The sequence below is a fragment of the Mustelus asterias genome, chromosome 24 (genome assembly GCF_964213995.1).
Source record: "Mustelus asterias chromosome 24, sMusAst1.hap1.1, whole genome shotgun sequence".
NCBI classification, from domain to species: Eukaryota; Metazoa; Chordata; class Chondrichthyes; order Carcharhiniformes; family Triakidae; genus Mustelus; species Mustelus asterias.
In genome coordinates this window covers 50,161,059-50,185,041 of record NC_135824.1, presented here as the reverse complement: position 1 = coordinate 50,185,041, position 23,983 = coordinate 50,161,059, and the positions used below count along the sequence as shown (strand labels likewise).

The 23,983-nt window shown below is 46.9% G+C and overlaps 1 protein-coding gene across 2 annotated transcripts in view; it reads left to right on the top strand.

Moving 5' to 3' along the window:
* The window catches only part of LOC144511369 (sodium/calcium exchanger 3-like), a 416,016-nt gene that overhangs the window by 381,523 nt on the left and 10,510 nt on the right, over window positions 1-23,983 (top strand). For both annotated transcript variants that reach the window (XM_078241664.1, XM_078241665.1), the window contains 2 exons: window positions 6,521-6,620; window positions 19,287-19,562. In XM_078241664.1, coding sequence (XP_078097790.1) covers window positions 6,521-6,620; window positions 19,287-19,562 — 376 coding nt within the window. The remainder of the gene's footprint in view (window positions 1-6,520; window positions 6,621-19,286; window positions 19,563-23,983) is intronic.

The window sequence follows — 23,983 nt, the reverse complement described above, 5'->3', positions numbered from 1 at the left end:
GACTCCCCCCACCATCGGGAACATTCTTTCTGAATCTACCCTGTCTAATCCTGCTAGAATTTTATAAGCTTCTATGAGATCCCATCTCACTCTTCCAAACTCCAGTGAATACAATCCTAACTGACTTAGTCTCTCCTCATATGACAGATTCAACCCACCAATCTGTGTTTTCACCATATCCTTTCTCTTCAAGAGTGCATCTCATTGCGTTGAAATCCTTTTGGATTGTTTGCTGCGGTGGCTTTGCAGCCCTTGTGAAATTAATAATTTTCAGGCCATTGTAAAGTGTTTTAAGTTTGACATTTTTAATGTCTCCAATAGCTCACCAGCTGAAGGAATGGGACGTCACTGTTGTAATTGTTCATTTTTTGGGTTCCTTGCATTGAATGGCGGCCATTAACAATGATCGCATTGTTCAATGGGTACTCCTATTATTAATGAGTCTTAATTTTCAGTGGCGTGTTTAATTGGCAATCAATGAACCAATTAACTTCATGAAACGCAAGGAAAAATGTTGGCTGGAACTCTCTGGCCGTTCCCGCCGGTATGGGGTGACGTCAATGGGAATTCCCATTGACGGTGGCGGGACTGGAGAATCCTGCCGCTGGCAAACAACGCGCCACCTCCTGCCGGCGGGAAACACGCGGCTGGGATTCCAGAGAATCCCGTCCGTCATTTTCACAAAGCTAGCCGGTATTAAGGTGCAAGTCAGCCAGTAACCTGTGGTGGGTTTATGGTTTGCAATCCTTTCCTTTGTCACCAATTTCTGCCTGGTTTACACATTAATAACTGGGAAGATTATTCACACAGCTATTTATTTTCAGCAAATTCTCACCCAGTGTGTTTCTTTTTCCACGGGCTAAATGCCAGTAATGAGAAACAAGCCTGAAATGCCAGCATCTGACATTTGACCATTATCACAACCTTTAAGAGCACTTACTGTCTCAATGGGATCCTCTTCAAGCAGAATCTCTGTATCTCATCCGGTTAACCTTTGGAGCGCCAAGTACTTCTTCTAAAAATCACACAAACAGCGCTTTCTGTTTTTATTTCAGATCTCCGGCATCCGCAGTGTTGTGTTTTGGTGTTTTATGCACTGCCACTTCTCTTCCAGGAATGTTGACCTTGAAGACATTCCGCTCTTCCCTTCCTTTTGTCTCTTTTGCTTTGTTCCCCTTTCGCTCCACCTGCCTCTCTCCCTTGCTCAACAGCACAAAGCCCATTGCGCTGTGGCATAGTTAGCACGGCTGCCTCACAGCGCCAAGGACCCGGGTTCAATACCGGCCTCGGGTTGATGTTTGTGTGGAGTTTGCACATTCTCCCTGTGTCTGCGTGGGTTTCCTCCGGGTGCTCTGGTTTCAAAGAACAAAGAAAATTACAGCACAGGAACAGGCCCTTTGGCCCTCCGAGCCTGCACCGACCATGCTGCCCAACTGAACTAAAACCCCCTACCCTTCCGGGGACCGTAACCCTCTATTTCCATCCTATTCATGTATTTGTCAAGACGTCCCTTAAAAGTCACTATCGTAGCTCCTTCCACGACCTCCCCAGGCAGCGAGTTCCAGTCGCCTCTGTGTACAAAACTTGCCTCGTACATCTAAACGCTCCTCCATAATATCTCCAAAGATATGCAAGTTATGTTGATTGGTCATGCTAAATTGCCCCTTAGTGCTGGGGTAAATGATCAGGGTAAGTAGTGGGGTTACGGGGATTGGGCCTGGGTGGGATTGTGCTCAATGGGCTGAAAGGCCTCTTCTGTACTGTAGGGATTCAATCTCTCTGCAGTTATGATGCAGCCACATTGGACTCAGAAGGTTAACTCTTTCTGCCAGAACTGCTGAGTTTTCCCAGCACTTTCTGTTTTGATTACACAGGAAAATAACTTTATGGACAAAACACCTCAATCACAACTGAATAGGCGTTGACATTCCGTTCACATTGTAAATAATTAAATCATGGCAATGCATATATCGATACTTACAATTCTGGAAAACACACAGTTTACTTTTCTCTCAATCAACAGCTTGCTGATAGTTATACCAAAGATCCTTTCGGTGATTCTCAACATGCAACTGGGATAGGTGTTGGAATCTTTGTTAATGAGGTTTCGAATTGTACAAACTGTTATCGGTCGTGGCTCAACATTCATTAAAAGAATTACACTTTACTCAGCTTGTAGGTTGGAAGAGAGGGTGCATTATCCTCTGTGTCCTACAGTTCAGTCCCACCACAAAGACTAGTCGGCAAACTTGTATGTTTGACATACAAGTTTGGGCGGCACGGTAGCACAGTGGTTAGCACTGCTGCTTCACAGCTCCAGGGACCTGGGTTCGATTCCCGGCTTGGGTCACTGTCTGTGTGGAGTTTGCACGTTCTCCCCGTGTCTGCGTGGGTTTCCTCCGGGTGCTCCGGTTTCCTCCCACACTCCAAAGATGTGCGGGTTAGGTTGATTGGCCATGCTAAAATTGCCCCTTAGTGTCCTGAGATGCGTAGGTTAGAGGGATTAGTGGGTGAAATATGTAGGGATTTGGGGGTAGGGCCTGGGTGGGATTGTGGTCGGTGCAGGCTTGATGGGCCGAATGGCCTTTTTCTGCACTGTAGGGTTTCTATGATTTCTATGACACTGCACGGGGTTACTCGGAAACTTGCTAGCGCGTGCACAGTTTTAAATGTATTATTGTCACAAGTAGGCTTACATTAGCACTGCAATGAAGTTACTGTGAAAATCCCCTAGTCACCACACTCCGGCGCCTGTTCGGGTACACTGAGGGAGAATTTAGCACGGCCATAACCAGCTTTCGGACTGTGGGAGGAAACCGGAGTATCCGGAGGAAACCCACGCAGACACGGGGAGAATGTGTAGACTCCGCACAGACAGTGACCCAAGCTGGGAATCGAACACGGGTCCCTGGTGCTGTGAGGCAGCAGTGCTAACCACTGTGCCACCGTGTACTGGAGGCAATCTGTTACATAGAAATTGGTTGTCCTTATCTAGAATCCATTTAGGTACTCATTGCCAGGAAAATTAGAGAGGGAGCTTTTAGCTTTTGAGAGTCCACTCTTTGGTCGCGACCTCCAAAAGCAGAAAGAGCATGAGAAATGCAGAAACCCTTCCCTTTGACATCAGCCAGCCCCACATTATTGTGAGTGGGAAACCCAGTGATGAGATGTGTTGCTACACTGACCTTTAGGATAGCGTCCTCCATGGTGTACACCTGTTGTGCAGGCTGCAGGCCACTTTGTTTCATAATAAATCTGTACTCAGTGCAACATTCCCAGCTTCCTGCTATCAGAGATGGTGGCTGGGAATCTCCGACCTAGCCTGCAGCGGGATTCTCCGCTCCTGCCTCCGTGAGCACCCAAATTGTCCATTCTCGCTGATAGTGAGGCGTGCAAGACTGCAGAACTCCGACTGCTGTCTTTCATTGAATGCTACAGTGCAGAAGGCGGCCATTCGGCCCATCGAGTCTGCACCGAACACAATCCCACCCAGGCCCTATCCCCATAACCCCACTCATTTACCCTAGTTAGTCCCCCTGATACTAAAGGGGCAATTTAGCATGGCCAATCCACCTAACCCGCACATCTTTGGACTGTGGGAGGAAACCGGAGCACCCGGAGAAAACCCACGCAGACACGGGGAGAACGTGCAGACTCCACACACAGACGGTGACCCAAGCCGGGAATCGAACCCGGGTCTCCGGTGCTGTGAGGCAGCAGTGCTAACCCACTGCGCCAGCGTGCTGCCCCTTTCACTTGAAATGTTAAAGAGCTCGCTGCGGTGTCCTGGTCAATATTTATCCCTCTGCAGATTATTTGGACATTGTCACATTGCAGGGCCCTGCTGTAAGCAAATTGGCTGCTGTGTTTCCTGTGCCATAGAACACTTAAATATTTCACTTGCTGTACAGAACTTTACAACATTACAAGGTTGTAAATGGTGCTATATAAATGCAAGTTGTTTCAGGCTGCTACTTATCTTGGTGAAACTGTATATCATAAGGACAGACCCTGAAGTGGTATGATATAGTGAACATGCTCTCTAATAAAAGGCACCAGTTGAAAATGAGATGGAAATAATACCCGACGTGGGAAAAAAACATGTTAGATTTGTACAGGGTTTATTTTTCTCTGGTTGCTAATGTGAGTATACCAAGGTTTTCCAATATTACACAACCTTTAAACTACAAATGTCAACAGCTGGTAGAGATTTACTTCAGCCAGAAATATTTCAAAAATCTTTACAATTCGATTTTCTTTCACTCGAAAGAATTTTATGAAAATATGCCTTTGTAAAGGAAAAGCTATCATCGTTAACTCGGGTGTGATAACTCTTTTTTTGTTTGCAGAATTAAACTAAAACCTGCAGGCAATGTTACACCCTCTCTTTTTTCAGTGTAGGATCCATGAGCCTAGCTTTCCTCCATTACCTTATTCAAGGGGCGGCACGGTGGCACAGTGGTTAGCACTGCTGCCTCACAGCAGCAGGGACCCGGGTTCGATTCCCGGCTTGGGTCACTGTCTGTGTGGAGTTTGCATGTTCTCCCCCGTGTCTGCATGGGTTTCCTCCGGGTGCTCCGGTTTCCTCCCACAGTCCAAAGATGTGCAGGTTAGGTGGATTGGCCATGATAAATTGCCCCTTAGTGTCCCTAGATGTGCAGGTTAGGTGGATTGGCCACGCTAAATTGCCCCTTAGTGTCCAAAGATGTGCAGGTTAGGTGGATTGGCCCTGCTAAATTGCCCCTTAGTGTCCAAAGATGTGCAGGTTAGGTGGATTGGCCATGATAAATTGCCCTCTAGTGTCCCAAGATGTGTAGGTTAGGGGATTAGCGGGTAGATATGTGGGGTTACAGGGATAAGGCAGGATTTTGGCCTGGGAAAGATGCTCTTTCGGAGAGTCATGCAAACTCGATGGGCCGAATGACCTCCTTCTGCACTGTAGGGATTCCATGACGGCACTCACACGTCTGAGTCAGCAGTTTCAATCCCGAGACTTGAACACATACTCCAGTGACTACTGAGTCTTGGGACTTCAAGATAAACATGACTTAGTGTTACATGGTTACAGTGGAATATTGAATGAGTATGATCGTCTTACTTCATATATTATCAACTACACGTTGAAATTCTAGGGGAGAAAATTGCAGGTAAAGTCACCGTCATTGGTGGCGTTTGGAGCTCATGCCTCCTGAGCTTGAATGGTTGTGCTCCTTCGGATGTTCTCTCAACATAGCAGCTAGATTTCCAACCCTGAGTGTTCAGAGGGTAAAAGGACACTTGTCTTTTTAAGCCTCCTTGCCTTTACTGCCTCATTTGGACCCTGAGATCTGAAGTGTTGCAGGTACAAGGGTTTGTTAGTCATTTTCAACCCCTTGTAGGAAACACCAATGGCCAACAAGCCACACCTTTGATTGATCTCTGTTCCATTCTACCCACTTAGCACTGCTGCTAAGCGACCTGGGTTCAATTCCCAGCTTGGGTCACTGTCCGTGTGGAGTCTGCGCATTCTACCCGTGTCTGCATGGGTTTCCTCCGGGTGCTCCGGTTTCCGCCCATGGTAAAGATGTGCGGGTTAGGTAGATTGGCCATGTTAAATTGCCCCTTAGTGTCCCAAGATGTGTAGGTTAGAGGATTAGCCATGGGAAATGTGTGGGGATGTTGGGTTTATGTCACACTATCATTAACCCCCACAGCTTGCCTCCTGGACTTGCAGAATCTCACTGGCTGTCCTGTCTGGAGACAATACACATCTCTTTAACCTGTGCTTAATGCTCCCTCCACTCACATTGTCTGTATCTTTAAGACCTGGTTGGCTGTGGAGATTCGCATTCTAATCAGTATTCTGTAACTTGATTTTGTGTCTCTGTGCCCTGTTTGAGAGCAGATTTCCACTCCATCTGACGAAGGAGCAGCGCTCCGAAAGCGAATGGCATTTGCTAAATAAACCTGTTGGACTTTAACCTGGTGTTGTTAAAACTCTTACTGTGTTTACCCCAGTCCAACGCCGGCATCTCCACATCATGACAAATGTGTGGGGTTACAGGGATAGAGTGGGGAGAGGGTCAGAGAGTCAGTGCAGACCTCAATGGGCCAATGCTGCACTCTCTCGTTTCCTTCTCTTTGAACGGTATGCTTTGTCTGTATCGCGCCCAAGAAACAATACTTTTCACTGTATGTTAATACATGTGACAATAATAAATTAAATGGTCTCTTCTGCATTGTGGGGATTCTATGAAATTCTCACTTCTTTTAATCCCTCCAGCAATGTGTCAGACTTGCTTTTTGAAGATGTTTACTTGAGTGTTTTTTAAAAATCTGGTGAGTTATTCTGCAGGGCTATTTAATTATCAGTCACAAATTTCTCACCAGCTGATTTTTAAACGAGCGATTCTGGGAATTTGAGCTCTCTTCATGGTGTTTAATCTATTTCCAGTTCTGTAATTATTGCAGGCTCAGCATTCACTCTGAGTGTTACTGCGATGTCTGAATGCTTTTATAAATCTGTTCTTCTGATTGGCAGAGTACTGTGGATAAACTGATAAAGAAGACGAACCTGGCACTGGTCATTGGTACACACTCATGGCGGGAGCAGTTTATGGAAGCCATTACAGTCAGTGCTGGTGAGGTGACATTATCATTTCTCTCTCTCTCTCTCTCTCTGTGTTAGAGCATTTGTCCATTAGAAATTGTAAACACAAGCATACCTGTGCTGAAACCGTTCTAGCCAAATGAAAAAACCTTGCGCTGGGCATGTAAATGTACTCAATTTGTGTAACCATCATTCTGTAACCCAGCAGCATAAAGCACTCACAATTAAAAACTGACACACTCGACTGGACCATTTTAATTAGCACAAAACACATGTTTATTACATCCAGATATGAGTATTTCTAAACCACTCTACACATCTCCCCTTCAAGAAGCAACTTCCACCTCTTTGAACACCAATGTTCATCATTATAGAGTCATAGAGGTTTACAGCATGGAAACAGGCCCTTCGGCCCAACTTGTCCATGCCGCCCCTTTTTTTAAAAACCCCTAAGCTAGTCCCAATTGCCCGCATTTGGCCCATATCCCTCTATACCCATCTTACCCATGTAACTGTCTAAATACTTTTTAAAAGACAAAATTGTACCCGCCTCTACTGCTACCTCTGGCAGCTTGTTCCAGACACTCACCACCCTGTGTGAAAAAATTGCCCCTCTGGGCACTTTTGTATTTCTCCCCCTCACCTTAAATCTTAGAATCCCTACAGTGCAGAAAGAGACCATTCGGCCCATCGAGTCTGCGCCGACCACAATCCCACCCAGGCCCTACCCCCATATCCCAACATATTTACCCACTAATCCCTCTAACCTACGTATCCCAGGACACTAGTCCAGGATACCAGGACAATCCCAGGGCAATTTTAGCTTGGCCAATCAACCTAACCCGCACATCTTTGGACTGTGGGAGGAAACCGGAGCACCCGGAGGAAGCCCACGCAGACATGAGGAGAATGTGCAAACTCCACACAGACAGTGACCCAAGCCGGGAATCGAACCCAGGTCCCTGGGGCTGTGAAGCAGCAGTGCTAACCACTGTGCTACCATGCCGCCCTCTAGTTTATGCCCTCTAGTTTTAGACTCCCCTACCTTTGGGAAAAGATGTTGACTATCTAGCTGATCTATGCCCATTATTTTATAGACCTCTATAAGATGACCCCTCAGCCTCCTACGCTCAGGGGAAGAAAGTCCCAGTCTATCCAGCCTCTCCTTATTAATCCACTAACTCTCTCAATGACTTTGACCACACTTCCTCACGTCCTGCTGCCGCTGGGGACTCTATTCCATTCTCCCTGTTTCTCCTTTCTCAGTCACAGCTGTTCTGACGATACAACCCTCTCTACCAGCACTTCCAATAGGCCATTTTTCCTCAACCAAGCATCATAGTTGACAGTGTCCTTGACTGTGTCAATTCCATTTCGTGCACTTCTGCTCTCACCACAGAGACTCCACCCCAGAACCATGACAGAGTTCGCCTTGTTCTCACCGTCCTCCCCACCCGACTTCACGTTCCACAGATCATCCTCTGCTAATGGAGGCCAGACTCACCTTGCCCTCCTTCTTTCCAAAAGGTCCATGCCTTCCTCGACAGCCTGGTCCACTCTTCAATTACTTTCAACACACCCTCCCCTTCCTCAACACTTTGCCAACTCTGTTTCTCTATTCTCACTTATAACCAGCCTCAGACCTGGTCTCCTGCACTGCTGGATGGGAATCTATGAGTGGATGGAGCTCATTCGCTGCCCATTTGTGCCAGAAAATAGTGAAAGGTGAAGATTAGCACATGAACTTCCGACAAAATAAAGTCTGTGTTGAGGCAGAGGGTGGAGGAGCGGGGGGCAGGAGTGTTGAGACTGGGAGTCAACAACAGATAGTACGACCACCACAGTGTATTTGAGAACCCAATATCCTTCGTTATCGAACAAAGTGGGATCATTGCCTTGCAATTGGGAGCTTTGTCTGCTCGCTAGCCCTTCTAACCCTCAGGATGCGGTCCAATGGGGAGCTCCTTACCAGCGTTCTGGATGAGCTTAGCTCATACAATACAGGCCACCTTGCTTTGTACTGTCCAGCCACTCTCTCTCAGGGTGTCCCATGATGTTGTAATATCCTTTATGGGATATCAGTATGACATCTAGAAGGGACATGTGTCACGCGATCCAGTCTTAGTTTCACTTTTGCCTTGAGCAGAGCACGCACACACAGCTCTGACGTGTTCAAGCTTTATACCTATGTAGCACTGTTCTGAAGTGCCTAATAAATGAACCCGCAATGCGTTTATCCAAACCCTTATGGTACCTTCTGTCTTCTACAACATATTATAATAATGTGACAGAGGATAGTTGAAGCAAAGAGCATAGATACAATTAAGTGGAAGCTAGATAGGCAGGTGAAGAGGAATAGAATAAAAACCTAGGTTGATACAGTGGGAGGAGACTGTGGAGCTTAAACGCTGGCAGAGATCAGCTGGGTTGAATAGCCTGTTTATGTGCTGTAAGTTCTACACAGAGTAATGCTACAGACTACCAGCTGGTAAATGATTGCAGCATGCCCTGAGTCTGCCAACATGCTAAGTTTATTACGAGTCATTTGTGTTTGTGAGGGGTGCCATTGTGTCCTGTGGAGATAGTTTATCATTTGAGCTGCAAACTCGTATACAGGAAAACCGTCTTGTAACGCTTGCCTGTGTACCAGTCCCCAACAACTAGCAATCATTGGCAAACACCGCGCGTAGTCATTGCTTTCAGAATTGATTTTTCAGTGAAGGGAATGCAGTCAGTTTTCCTTGAAGCTTTTATGTTTCCCTGGTTTCTGGGGAGAAACACCAATTCTGCAGCTTTTATATATTGGTTCTGCCCTGTCAAGCAAGAGAATTCTTTCTCTGCCAACCATACAGCTCTAAGTTCTACTTTCACATTCTGAGACTATTAATTTTCTATTCAAGCGCTGATACTCTGCAGAACACCATATGACAGGCATTGCAGTGCCAATGTAAAGCTGCATTCTCAACATCCAGGGATTCACCACTCCCTCTGTTTTTGCCATCTAGGTTCTGAAGCAATAATTCAGAATTATTATCAGGTTACAGAATCAACAGTATCGTCCCTTGACATTCAATGGCATTACATTGCTGGATTCCTCACCATCAACGTCCTGAGTGCCATTGAATTGATCAGGAACTGAACTAGACTAGCCATAGTGGCTACCAGAGTACTTAATGTCACTTAAGAAGCTCAACACTACCCAGGACAGAGCAGCCTGTTCGATAGGCACCTCCTCACAAACATTCACTCCCCCGCCACCGCACAGTGGTAGCACTGTGTACCATCTACAAGATGCACTGCATGAACTCACCAAGGTTCCTTTGGCAGCACCTTCCGAACCCATGACCACTACCATCTAGAAGGGCAAGGGCAGCAGGCACATGGGAACACCACCACCTGGGGGTTCCCCAAGCTACTCACCGTCCTGACTATATCGCCATGCCTTCATAGTCATTGGGTCAAATTCTTGGAATCCCTAATAGCACTGTAGGTGTACCACATGACTGCAGCGGTTCAAGAAGGCAGCTCATGACCACCTTGTCAAGGGCGATTAGGGATGGGCAATACATGCTGACCTAGCAAACGATGCCCGTAAATGAATTTGGGGGCCGAATTCCCACGGAGTTGTGAGGCTCCGCAGACTTTCTAAATCCCATATGCATGGGAGCTGGATTCGGAAGTCCTGCCACCATTTCCAGTCAAAACCAATTTCACTGGCAAGGGAAAGTGGGTGGGTCTTGATTAATACCGACACAAATCACCAATTTGATTGGCCATGCTAAAAATTAGGTTGATTGGCCATGCTAAAAATTGCCCTTAGTGTCCTGAGATGCGTAGGTTAGAGGGATTAGTGGGTAAATATGTAGGGATATGGGGGTAGGGCCTGGGTGGGATTGTGGTCGGTGCAGACTCGATGGGCCGAATGGCCTCTTTCTGCACTGTAGGATTTCTATGATTTCTATGAATTTGGTGGTCGATGGTTGAAAATTGAAATGTAACCGGTGACAACTCCGTATTGAATGTAATGTGACCAATGGTAACAAGCTGTAAGAGTCAGCTGACCCAGTAAACCATGGAACCAATTACAGAATGATGTGACGATCAGCTGACTCACTATAAATAAGAACAATGCTGGGGATTGTGGGAAACTTGGATTGGCCCCGGGTGAGGCCTTAAGTTTGGAGTAATGAAGTTTCTTTATTAAACGCTTTCTTTGATTTATGAGTTGGAGTAAGTTTTGTTGTATTGTCTGCATTTGAAGAGTTCTTTCTGAAGAACCATGAAACAGCCCCCATTTTGGGCTGTTCAATGGCTGTACCCCAAAGTATGAGTCAGCTGATGGAATAAATGTACACTTGGTCAAAACCTTTAAGATCCTGAGGGGTGTTGACAGGGTGGATGTGGAGAGGATGTTTCCTCTTGTGAGAGAATCTAGAACTCGGGGTCACTGTTCAAAAATAAGGGGTTGCTTATTTAAGATGGAGGAGAATTTTTTTCTCTCAGAGGATCATGAGTCTCTGGAACTCTCTTCCTCAAAAGGCAGTGAAAACAGAATCTTTGAATATTTTTAAGGCAGAGCTAGATAGATTATTGACTAACAAGGGGGTGAAAGGTTATCGGGGTTAGGTAGGAATGTGGAGTTGAGGTTACAATCAGATCACCCATGATCTTATTGAATGGCAGACCAAGTTCGAGGGGCCGAGTGGCCTACTGCTCTGAATTTATATCTTCACACATATATACATGCTCTTAGAATCCCTACATTGATGGACACCATTCAGCCAATTGAGTCTGCACCAATTCTTCGAAAGAGCATCTTACCCAGGCCCACACTCCCACCCTATGCCTGTAACCGTAATCGTGCACATTTACCATGGCCAATCCACCTAATCTGCACATCTTTGGGAGGAAACTGGAGGACCCAGAGGAAACCCACGCAGAGACGGGGAGAATATGCAAACTCCCCACAGACAGTTACCCGAGGCCGGAATTGAACCCGGGTCCCTGGCGCTGTGAGGCAGCAGTGCTAACCACTGTGCCACCGTGATGCCTTGAAGATAAGATCTGTATAATGGATGTGACCTGACATTTTCTAAATTGCCCTATCTTTAAATTTTAAAGAACAACAGGTTGCAGCTGTCGTTTAGAGTTTTAAGAAATACCCTTCTGGATTGCTTTGATTGACAGGCCTAGTTCAGAAAGAAATTAGCCTCTAGTTGTGCAGTTTCAATAGAATTCTTTGTTGACAATTTTTTATTCCTTCCAACAATGTGACAAAGCTAGTATTTATTGCCGAAAAGTAATTGCTCTTGAGCTGAGTGGGTTGCGAGGCCCTTCAGAGGGCAGTTAAAGTCAGCCACACGGCTGAGAGTCTGGTGTAAGAGGCCAGACCAAGTAAGAATGGAAGATTTCCTTGTCTAAAGGACATCAGAGAGGCAGGTGGGTTTTTACAACAATCAATGGCAATTATCATGATCACCATTACCGAGACTAGTTTTTATATTCCAGATGTATTAATTGAATTCAAATTCCACCCGCTCACGTTGTGGGATTTGAACCTATTCGTATTAGCCTGGGTCTCTGGATTATTAGTACGGTAATATCACCATCACTCCACCATCTTCCCAAGGGCTATCATTGTATCATTCTGAATGCTTGGCTGAGTTTCAAAGACTACAATTATCTCAGCAAGGGCTTCTAGTTAAAGGAGGCTACTAAGTGATTAGCTGACTTTGATGTGGAATCTGAGTAGACAATTGTTTGTTTTTATAAGAGGTTGAACAGTTGAAGAGATTTAAAAGCTTTGAATGGCTCTTATGAACAAGAGGTTTTTTTACTATCAAGTGTATAGGAGTAAGAGCTATATTAAATTGTTAGAAGTTTATTTTTTTCATTTCCACATGGCTCCTGAAGTTCATGGTAGATACTGAGTGAGTGGCTATGGAGTTGACATGGAGGGTATGAGTGGCCGTGGGGATTGGGGGGGGGGGGTGGATGAGTGGGTATCAGATAGCCAAATTCTGAGCCTGGGAGTTTGAAATCCTTTGCCAGCTTTAGGCAATGGAGCCAATGTCATCACCAAGGCAACTGGTATTCCAAGGAGTACTTTGTGAAGATCACATCTAATTAGATTAGAACCAAGAGCCTAAACATTGTAACCAAGGGCATCAATAGAAATTGATTTGGGAAATAGGATTTGTTATGTATACTCAATGTTCTGCGGACCTGGGTTCGAATCCCACCACAGTAGATGGTGGAATTTGAATTCAATAAAAAATATTTGGAATTATGAATCTACTGATGACCATGCAACCATTGTCGATTGTTGGAAAAACCCATCTGGTTCACTAATGTGCTTTGGGGAAGGAAATCTGCCTCCCTTACCCGGTCTGGCCTACATGTGACTCCAGAACCACAGTGGCAATGGTGACACAGTGGTTAGCACTGCTGCCTCACAGTGCCAGGGACCTGGATTCAATTCTGGTCTCGATGTGACTGTCTGTGTGGAGTTTGCATGTTTTCCCCGTGTCTGTGTGGGTTTTCTCCAGGTGCTCCGATTTCCTCCCGCAGTCCAAAAACGTGCAGGTTAGGTGGATTGGCCATGCTAAATTGCTCCTTAGTGTCAGGGGGATAGGGTCTGGGTGGGATTGTTGTCGGTGCAGGCTCGATGGACTGAATGGCCTTCTTCTGCACTGTAGGGATTCTATAATTCAATGTGGTTGACTCTCAGCTGCCCTCGGGCAACTAGGAATGGGCAATAAATGGGGGCCAGCCAGACATGCCCATGTCCCATGAATGAATAAAAAAATTATCGCGACATAGTGTTTCTTCAGGCAATTTATACTTTATAGAAGTTAATAAGATTAGTGTAACAAATCAAAAATCTAACGTTAGGAATCTTTATGGTATATATTCTATATCATTTTGAGCTCACCATTTCAAAATCAACAATGGAAGCCAAGGCTGGCTGGAGTTTAAGGACAGTTTTGGGTGTTTTTCCCACTTACCAGAATAGCTGCTGGAAGTAAACAACAGTTTCATTGGGGAGATGGAGGCGTAGTGGTAATGTCACTGGACTAATAACGCAGTCACTCGGGCCAATGCTCTGGGGGCATGGGATCAAATCCCGCCATAGCAGCTGTTGAAATTTACATTCAATTAATAAAAAATGTGGAATGTAAAGTTGGTGTCAGTGATGGTAGCCATGATAATTATCATCGATTGTCGGAAAAACCCATCTGGTTCACTAATGTCCCTTTAGGGAAGGAAATCTGCCGTCGTTACCCGGTCTGGCCTACATGTGACTCCAGACGCACAGCAGTGTGGGTGACTCTCAACTGCCCTCTGAAATGCCCTAGCGGGCAATTAGGAATGGGCAACAAATGTTGGCCCAGCCAACAACACCCACATCCCATGAAAGAATAAAGAGAAGAAACAGCTAACGTTTCATTTATTGACCTGATGTGTTAACACATGCATTTTCTTTATTATAAACGCTACATACTTTCAGCAGTTGCTGTTCTTTTATATTTCCAGCTTTAAAAATCATTTAATTGCTGAAATACTGACTGATATAAACTACATACCAATGGGCTGGCACGGTGGCACAGTGGTCAGCACTGCTGCTTCACAATGCCAGGGACACGGGTTCGATTCCAGGCTCGGGTCACTGTCTGTGCGGAGTCTGCACGTTCTCACCGTGTCCGCGTGTTTCCTCCGGGTGCTCCGGTTTCCTCCCACAGCCTGAAAGATGTGCTGGTTAGGGTGCACTGGCTATGCTAAATTCTCCCTCAGTCACACACCATCCTGACTTGGAAGGGTGGCACGGTGGCTAAGGTGGCACAGTGTTTAGCACTGCTGCCTCACAGCGCCAGGCACCCTGGCTTGATTCCCACCCTCCAGGTCACTGTCTGTATGGAGTTTGCACGTTCTCCCCGTGTCTGCGTGGGTTTCCTCCGGGTGCTCCGGTTTCCTCCCACAGTCTGAAAGACGTGCTGGTTAGGGTGCATTGACCCGAACAGGTGCCGGAATGTGGCACTGTAACTTCATTGCAGTGTTAATGTAAGCCTACTTGTGACACTAATAAAATAAAAAAAAGGCAGTAAAATTTGCATAATAGACCATCCATACATCACATGATGGACAAATGGTCTGCAACACCATTGATGGGACAGGAGGCTGCTAGCGTGTGGAACTGGCTTAGGGAGACAAATCAAAGGAGAGGAGTGTGCTATTAAAAGGTCTTTCAGCCAGCCAAGTGCTATCGTACCTTTTTTGTAAATTTGAATGAATGCCTGCAGAACCTGAACTGAAGCAGCTAGATTTTTCTTGGCAGACAGTATCCCACAAGGTGTCTTTGAGACAACGAGTTCATTTCTTTTTCACAGAGGAAAATATACTCCATGGCTTTCTTCCAAGTTCAGGGGTTCTCTATCCTCAAATGACGTCAGAATGAGAATGTGGAAGTTCAATGGGATAGGCTGAACTTCATGTTTAAGTTTGTTAAGTTAAATTTTGTGAGTGCCTCAAGTAGGCTGACATTAACACTGCAATGAAGTTACTGTGAAAATCCCCGAGTCGCCACACTCCGGCACCTGTTCGGGTACACTGAGGGAGAATTTAGCACGGCCAATGCACCCTAACCAGCACGTCTTTCAGACTGTGGGAGGAAACCGGAGCACCCGGAGGAAACCCACGCAGACACGGGGAGAACATGCAGACTCCACACAGACAGTGACCCAAGCCGGGTATCGGACCCGGGTCCCTGGCGCTGTAAGGCAGCCGTGCTAACCCACACTGTGCCACCCACTGTGTTTACATACGGTTGTGATATTAGGGAAGCTCATACGAACATATGAGCTTGTAAATTAGGACCAGGAGTAAAGCCCCTCGAGCCTGCTCTGCCACTCAGTAAGGTCATGGCTGATCTGATCTGTAATCTCAACCCCACATTCCTGCCTGCCCCTGATAACCTTTTACCCACCTTGTTAATCCAGAATCTATCTAGCTCTGCCTTTAAAATATTCAGATCCTGCTTACTCTGCCTTTTGAAGAAAAGTTCTAAAGACCCTCTGAGAGAAAGAAATTCTCCTCAACTCTGTCTTAAATGGGCAACTCCTTATTTTTTAACAGTGACCACCGCCCCCACCATACTTGATTCTGCCACAAGAGGAAACACCTTCTCCGCATCCACCCTGACATGACCCCTCAGGATCTTATTTGTGAAGCATCATTTTGTTGAGCAGTTAAATTTTACATTTTAAGTTAATAAATCTTGGCGTTCCAGCTTTTGGCTATTGTTTTAATTTGTATTTTTAACAAACCTGATTCACAGATTGTAGCCTAAGGCTTCGACTCTGGCAGAGCGATTATCTGTTCTCTTGAGCTATTAAGAGGACACAGAAGGATTTACATCATTTCCAATGAGCAAGTTACAGTAGCAACCCTGGGGAATGTTAGTTTATCAGTTATTCTATGTATAAGGTCACAGTGTGGTTCTTGGGAAGCGGAGGATCATCGAGTGTCTTTTGCGAATCTCAGCACATGCCAACATCCGTTACAGCTGTTGAAGCGCTCTTGAATTGTAGTCACTTTGATCATGAACACGAGAAAGCTATTTGGTAACCACTGAATAAGCTTATAATCGCTGAAAAAATACAAAGAAAAAGACAAAAGGGGCAGCAGTAGTTAGCGCTGCTGCCTCACAGCGCCAGGGACCCCGGGTTCGATTCCCAGCATGGGTCACTGTCTATGTAGAGTCTGCACATTCTCCTGTGTCTGCGTGGGTTTCCGCCAGGAACTCCAGTTTCCTCCCACAGTCTGAAAGACGTGCTGGTTAGGTGCATTGGCCATGCTAAATTCTCCCTCAGTGCAATCATAGCAATCATAGAAACCCTACAGCGCAGAAAGAGGCCATTCGGCCCATCGAGTCTGCACCGACCACAATCCCACCTAGGCCCTACCCCCATATCCCGACATATTTTACCCACTAATCCCTCTAACCTTCGCATCTCAGAACACTAAGGGCAATTTTAGCATGGCCAATCAACCTAACCCGCACATCTTTGGACTGTGGGAGGAAAACGGAGCACCCGGAGGAAATCCACGCAGACACGAGGAGAATGTGCAAACTCCACACAAACAGCAACCCGAGCCGGGAATCGAACCCAGGTCCCTGAGAGCTGTGAAGCAGCAGTGCTAACCACTGTGCTACCGTGCCGCCCAGTGTACCCGAACAGACGCCGGAGTGTGGCGACTAGGGGATTTTCACAGTAACTTCATTGCAGTGTCAATGTACTTGTGACACTAATAAATAAACTAACCAAACTAAAACTAAATAAGCTAAACAATTTGTTCATTTTGTGCTCATCAGGACAATCTCAAGAATATCAGTGCAGGGGAAATAACAACTTAATACTTGATATTCCCCTGACATTGGTATTCTTGTGACCAGGTGAATAGGACAAAAAGATTCGACATAATGTCCTTTTTTTGAGCGATTCTCAATTTCTATGCTCAACAAACGACTAAACATATCGGGGGCGATTCTGCGAGAAAAATTCTATGGGCAGGAATTTACGCTCTTGCTCGGGCGAGACCGGAAATTCCCACGTGAGGTCAACAGAGATTTCCGTTGTCGGACCCTCACCGATTCCGTAGTGGACTAGGTGGAAGAGTGCAGGCCAATGTGTCTAGCGAGCGTGAAATCGGGAGAGTTTCAGATCCGCTTTTGGGCGAGTCTTTACTCCCGATCTTGTGCACTTAGTGCATGTAGAAATAGGCTAGACTGTTTCCAGCCATTAGAGGCAGTGAGCAGAGCTTAACTCACCAGCCAGCTTGCTTTAGCAGCAGAGGGAGCTATAACGCATGTGCAGACCTCTGTGGCATTCTGACATGGTCTGGTGAAGAGATGGGGGGCGCTGGAGAGAGTAAAAGAGTGTGGCTATTTAAATATGGCACCTTGACTTTTGAACCCACTAGCTGATGGCGGGAAAACGTTTCAATGGCCGGCATGCCGGGTGATTTGGAGGGGAACTCAAATGGCTCCAAGCGCAGAATCTGGCGCAGGATCCTGCCTTTCTGGCCAGCGGGAAAGATGGCACTGGAGCTGCCCACTTAATCTCAAAACGGGAGAATTCCAAGATAGCACTGAGCCACATAAAGAGATATTACGCCAGGTAACCAGAAGACTGGTCAAAGAGTCAGGTTTTAAGATGTGTCTTGGGAGAGGCCGCCAGCTGGTAGGTAGGTTATTCCAGTACTTGGGGCCTAGGTCACCAACAGTGCAGCAATTAAGACTGAGGATGCACCAGAGGGCAACATTAGAGGAGTGCAGATGTTTCAGAGGTTTGTGCGGTTGGAAGAGATTACTGAGATAGGGAGAGGTAGGAAGGACTTGAAATCAAGGACAAGAATTTTAAAATCGAAACGTTACTTGATCAAGGACCAGTGTAGGTCAGTGACACTGGTGATAGGGGAATGGGACCAGATGTGATGGGAGCAGATGTTTGGGTGACCTCAAGTGGCAGTGATGGAAGCTTATCTCAGGGTCAAATGCAATGCACGGATTGTGAGCACTGAGGGCGGCACAGTGGTTAGCGCTGCTGCCTCACAGCGCCAGGGACCCGGGTTCGATTCCCGGCTCGGGTCACCGTTTGTGTGGAGTTTGCACATTCTCCCCGCATCTGCGTGGGTTTCCTCCGGGTGCTCCGGTTTCCTCCCACAGTCCAAAGATGTGCGGGTTAGGTTGATTGGCCATGCTAAATTGCTCCTTAGTGTCAGGGGGACTAGCAGGGTAAATGCATGGGGTCATGGGGATAGGGCCTGGGTGGGATTGTGGTCGGTGCACACTCAATGGGCCGAATGGCCTCCTTCTGCACTGTGGGATTCTATGAGCAGTCAGGTTCAGTATTGAACTCAATTCAGTGTCAGGCAGCGGCCCTGGAGCAGGATAGAACTGATGGCTAGAGGACAAAGCTCGTGGTGGGAACTGAAGGCAAACAGTTGGCTGAAGTGCCAACTGGAGCCAGAAAGAATGGGAAGAGATCAAAATCTGGACAATGTCAGTACAGTAGGATGTTGCAAGTGGGAGAGGGTGGCACGGTGGCACAGTGGTTAGCACTGCTGCCTCACAGCGCCAGGGACCCGGGTTCAATTCCCGGCTTGGGTCACTGTCTGTGCAGAGTTTACATGTTCTCCCCGTTTCTGCGTGGGTTTCCAAAGACGTGCTGGTTAGGTGCATTGGCCGTGCTAAATTCTCCCTCAGTGTACCCGAACAGGCGTTGGAGTGTGGCGACTAGGGGATTTTCACAGTAACTTCATTGCAGTGTGAATGTAAGCCTTACTTGTGACTATTAAGTAAACTTTAGGTAAAATCCAGGTTCAAAGGAGGCATTCGCCGTGTTGAATATGGGAGACGCAACATTCCTGAACGTTGGATTCTTGGGGCTGAGGCTGGGAATGACAGGGTCCCGGTTGAGGCTGGGACTGAGATTGGCAGAGCCAGCTCTGTTCAAGATTTATGCACCATCACTGTTTATGATTTCTGACATGTTCTTATTTTTCCCATCAAAGCTATCTCAAAGAGAATTCAAAAAGCCCCAAGCTTTACTCCTTCGAGCGGTGGGGACTGTGTAGATGTATCAGATGCTTTGAGCCTGGGTACCGTTCTGAAATGCGGTTTATTTTCTTTTGACAGGTGATGGTGAAGATGAAGATGATACCCGGGAGGAGAAGCTGCCTTCTTGCTTCGATTATGTTATGCATTTCTTGACGGTTTTCTGGAAAGTTCTCTTTGCCTTTGTTCCTCCCACTGAGTACGGGAATGGCTGGGCCTGTTTTGTCATCTGCATGGCTGCGATAGGCTTACTCACAGCTTTCATCAATGATCTGGCTTCACATTTTGGCTGCACGGTGGGGCTGAAGGATTCTGTTACCGCTGTGGTTTTTGTGGCACTTGGCACTTCCATACCAGGTAATGAACAGAATGGCGGCGGCAGGGACAAACATAGCCGCAGTGAGTGTCACGAGTGAAGACACACACACACACAGATAGACACAGCCAGACACACACACAGACAGATAGACACAGGCAGACACAGATAGACACACACACAGACAGACACACACACACACAGACAGACACAGACAGATAGACACACACACACAGACATACACACATACACAGACATACACACACACACACACACACACACACCCCAAAAGACGTGAGGTAGAAATTCACTTTGTAAAATGGGTGTTGTTGCACTGACCGCCATTATACATGCTGTGTATTTATTATTAGTCACAAGTAAGGCTTACATCAACACTGCAATGAAGTTACTGTGAAAATCCCCCAGTCACCACACTCCGGCGCCTGTTCGGGTACACTGAGGGAGAATTTAGCACAGCCAATTCACCTAACCGGCATGTCTTTCAGACTGTGGAGGAAACCAGAGCACCCGGAGGAAACCCACGCAGACACGGGAGAATGTGCAAACTCCACACAGACAGTGACCCAGGCCGGGAATAGAACCCGGGTCCTTGGCGCTGTGAGGCAGCAGTGCTAACCACTGTGCTACCCATACTTAATTAGTTCAGTTAACTATTGAGTGATACCAATGCACTATTAAGCAGTCCTGATCATACTGATCCTTACCCCAAAGGCCTTAGGTCACCATCTTAAATTTGATACAAGTTAAACCAGCAAAGGAATTTCATATGCTAACATGTTCAGGGTGAATATCACATTATTTCAACTGTTTATAATTTAGTTGACCTATGTTTTATTGGGGATCACAATATCAATTTGAACTAATGACATTTTACTGCTGGAAAAAGAGACATGCTATCAAAGTTTTCCATCTTGCACTCATCAGGCCAGCTACTCAAGATAGACCAACATTAAAGGGAACAACAATGCATACTGCATGAGAAGAGAGTGCTGATTGGTTGCCAAGTGGACTGTGATTGGTAGAGATGTTGCCTGCCCACTTTGAATTTGAAACAAAGGCCGCGATTCTCCCGTTTTCCTGCGGAGTGCCCCCAGTGGGTAAATCGGAGTGTTTCCCCTGGCGTTAGCAGCACCTGTGAGGTGGGATTCACTCACCTGTTTGATGCAAACTTATGCATCATGGAAAACGCGCCAGCCAGACCTGCTTTTCAGAGATTAGGTGCCATTTTTAAAGGGTGCCTCGGTCTCACCATTCAGAGACAGGTCTCCACCGCCTCCCACCCTGTCCTAGCACACACTCCCTCCCCAAACAATGGAAAACGTGAGCCCCCTCCACCCCACCCCCCAGCTGACCAGGGTAGCACCTCAAACCCTCAGCACTGAAAGAATGGGTCACACCACACCTCCCGCACCCACTGCCCCCCACCCCCTCCACACCAGCCACGCACCCACCCCCGCCTAATCAGAAAAAGACTCCGATATCGGATCTGCTCAGGCCCTGCCCCCTCATGATCTCCCTTCCAGGTTCTGCCCATTGACTGTGCCAACTTTGCACTGTCCCCTGGCACCGACACACTGATCTGACACATTGGACTCCAAGGAGAGGGTGGGGGTCAAGGAGGTAAGTGCTCTGCCCAAGCGCCAAGGACAGTAAACCAGGTGGAGTTTTACAACAATTGGCGACTGCATTGTACTGAGACCAGACTGGTATTCCAAATTCATTAACTGAATATGAATTCCACCCATGTCCCCAGGGCATTAGCCTGGGCCTCTGGTGACTTTACCCCATCATCCCTCCTAAACAATCCTGCACACACAGGTTGTGCACCAATGTCATTAGCCATGTTGTTGGCCGAGAGATCTTGTTATTAAGCCTTTGAGTTGCCCTGATGGAGCAGTGGACTGCCGCAGAATAAAGCCATATTTGCTGCCAGCATAACTGGCATTAAGCTGCATGACTTGGTGCTCACGATTGCACAGCAGCTGCACACTGAGCGAGCGGAATCCCTTTTGGTTCTGGTACATTACATTGTCACATTTAGAAGCTGCAAAACGATGTGCCTGCAGTCAATGACACAGTGGGGCGCTTGCAATCCTAGTAATACTGCATTCTCTCTTTGGTTGTTTCTTTTTGACAAGAGAGGGAATAAAATGTAGTTAACATTTGAGAGGCCAGCCTCCGTGCCCTTCCTCGTACACCAATGAACGACATTGTTAGATGCTGCAAACATCACCAGCCTCAGCATGGATGAAGCCAGGTATTCATTGCTGTGGTCGCTTTTACAGACACCTGACAGCAGGGTTCTTGCCCTGCATTGAGGTAGCTGCCACAGCAGCAGGTGGTGTGTCCAATGAGACGTGCTTACAAAAACACAGACGTCTCACACATTGTTCCACACTGAGGTTCACAAACAAAGATTGCTCCCAGAATGGGCGGCTCAATGGTTAGAACGGCTGCATCACAGAGCCAGAGACCCGGGTTCGATTCCCGGATTAGGTCACTGTCTGTGTGGAGTTTGCACGTTCTCCCCGTGTCTGCGTTGGTTTCCTCCGGGTGCTCCGGTTTTCTCCCACAGTCCAAAGATGTGTAGGTTAGGTGGATTGGACATGCTAAATTGCTCCATAGTGTCCCAAGATGTGTAGGTTAGGTGGATTGGCCATGCTAAATTGTCCCTTAGTGTCCAAAGATGTGTAGGTTAGGGGGATTGGCCATGCTAAATTGCCCCTTAGTGTCCCAAGATGTGTAGGTTAGGGGGATTGGCCATGCTAAATTGCCCCTTAGTGTCCCAAGAGGTGTAGGTTAGGGGGATTGGCCATGCTAAATTGTCCCTTAGTGTCCCAAGATGTGTAGGTTAGGTGGATTGGCCATGCTAAATTGTCCCTTAGTGTCCAAAGATGTGTAGGTTAGGGGGATTGGCCATGCTAAATTGCCCCTTAGTGTCCAAAGATGTGTAGGTTAGGGGGATTGGCCATGCTAAATTGTCCCTTAGTGTCCCAAGATGTGCAGATTAGGGGGATTGGCCATGCTAAATTGCTCCTTAGAATCCCAAGATGTGCAGATTAGGTAAATGCGCGGGGTTATGGGAATAGGGCAGGGTGTGGTCCTGAGTAAGATGCTCTGTCAGAGAGAGTTGGTGCAGACTCGATGGGCTGAATGGTCTCCATCTGCACTGTAGGGATTCTATGATTCTGATATTCTGGGTTAATCTGGCTTTCTGCTGAGGACCCATTTCCTGCTCTTCCTCCTCCCTCTTCCAGCAGTTTACACTGATTTCCGTGGCTTCCAAGTTCTATTGTATTCCAAGGGGCATGCCTACTCGTGCACACATATCCTGGGTGCAGCTGGTTTGTGCAGAAGCCTTGAAGTCAGCAAAAGGTCCTTCAGTGCCTGCCACCACTTCTTGTAGACCTTCACAGCTGTACAAGAAAACAGCAAACGCTTGTAGAATTGTAGCAGCAACCAGAGAGAAACTTCAGGGTGGCACGGTGGCACAGTTGTTAGCACTGCTGCCTCACAGCGCCAGGGACCCGGGTTCGATTCCCGGCTTGGGTCACTATCTGTGTGGAGTCTGCATGTTCTCCCTGTGTCTGCGTGGGTTTCCTCCGGGTGCTCTGGTTTCCTCCCACAGTCCGAAAGATGTGCTGGTTAAGTGGATTGGCCGTGCTAAATTCTCCCTCAGTGTACCCGAACAGGTGCTGGAGTATGGGACTGGGGGATTTTCACAGTAACTTCATTGCAGCGTTAATGTAAGCCTACTTGTGACACTAATTAATAAAAAAAAGTTTCAATCTGCTGCTAAACAAGTAATCCGTTATATGAGGTTCAGATAAGAACATAAGAACATAAGAAATAGGAGCAGGAGTAGGCCATCTGGCCCTTCGAGCCTGCCCCGCCATTCAACAAGATCATGGCTGATCTGAAGCGAATCAGTTCCACTTACCCGCCTGCTCCCCATATCCCCTAATTCCCTTATTGATCAGAAAACTATCTACCCGTGATTTAAACATATTCAACGAGGAAGCCTCCACCACTTCAATGGGCAGAGAATTCCAGAGATTCACTACCCTCTGAGAGAAGAAGTTCCCCCTCAACTCTGTTCTGAACCGGCCCCCCCTTATTTTGAGGCTGTGCCCTCTAGTTCTGGTTTCCCTTCTAAGTGGAAAGAATCTCTCCACCTCTACCGTATCCAGCCCCTTCATTATCTTATATGTCTCTATAAGATCACCCCTCATCCTTCTAAACTCCAACGTGTACAGACCCAATCTGTTTAATCTCTCCTCATAAGCTACACCCCTCTACTCCGGTATCAACCTGGTGAACCTTCTCTGCACTCCCTCCAAGGCCAATATATCCTTTCGCAAATAAGGGGACCAAAACTGCACACAGTACTCCAGTTGCGGCCTCACCAGTGCCTTGTACAGTTGCAGCAAGACCTCCCTGC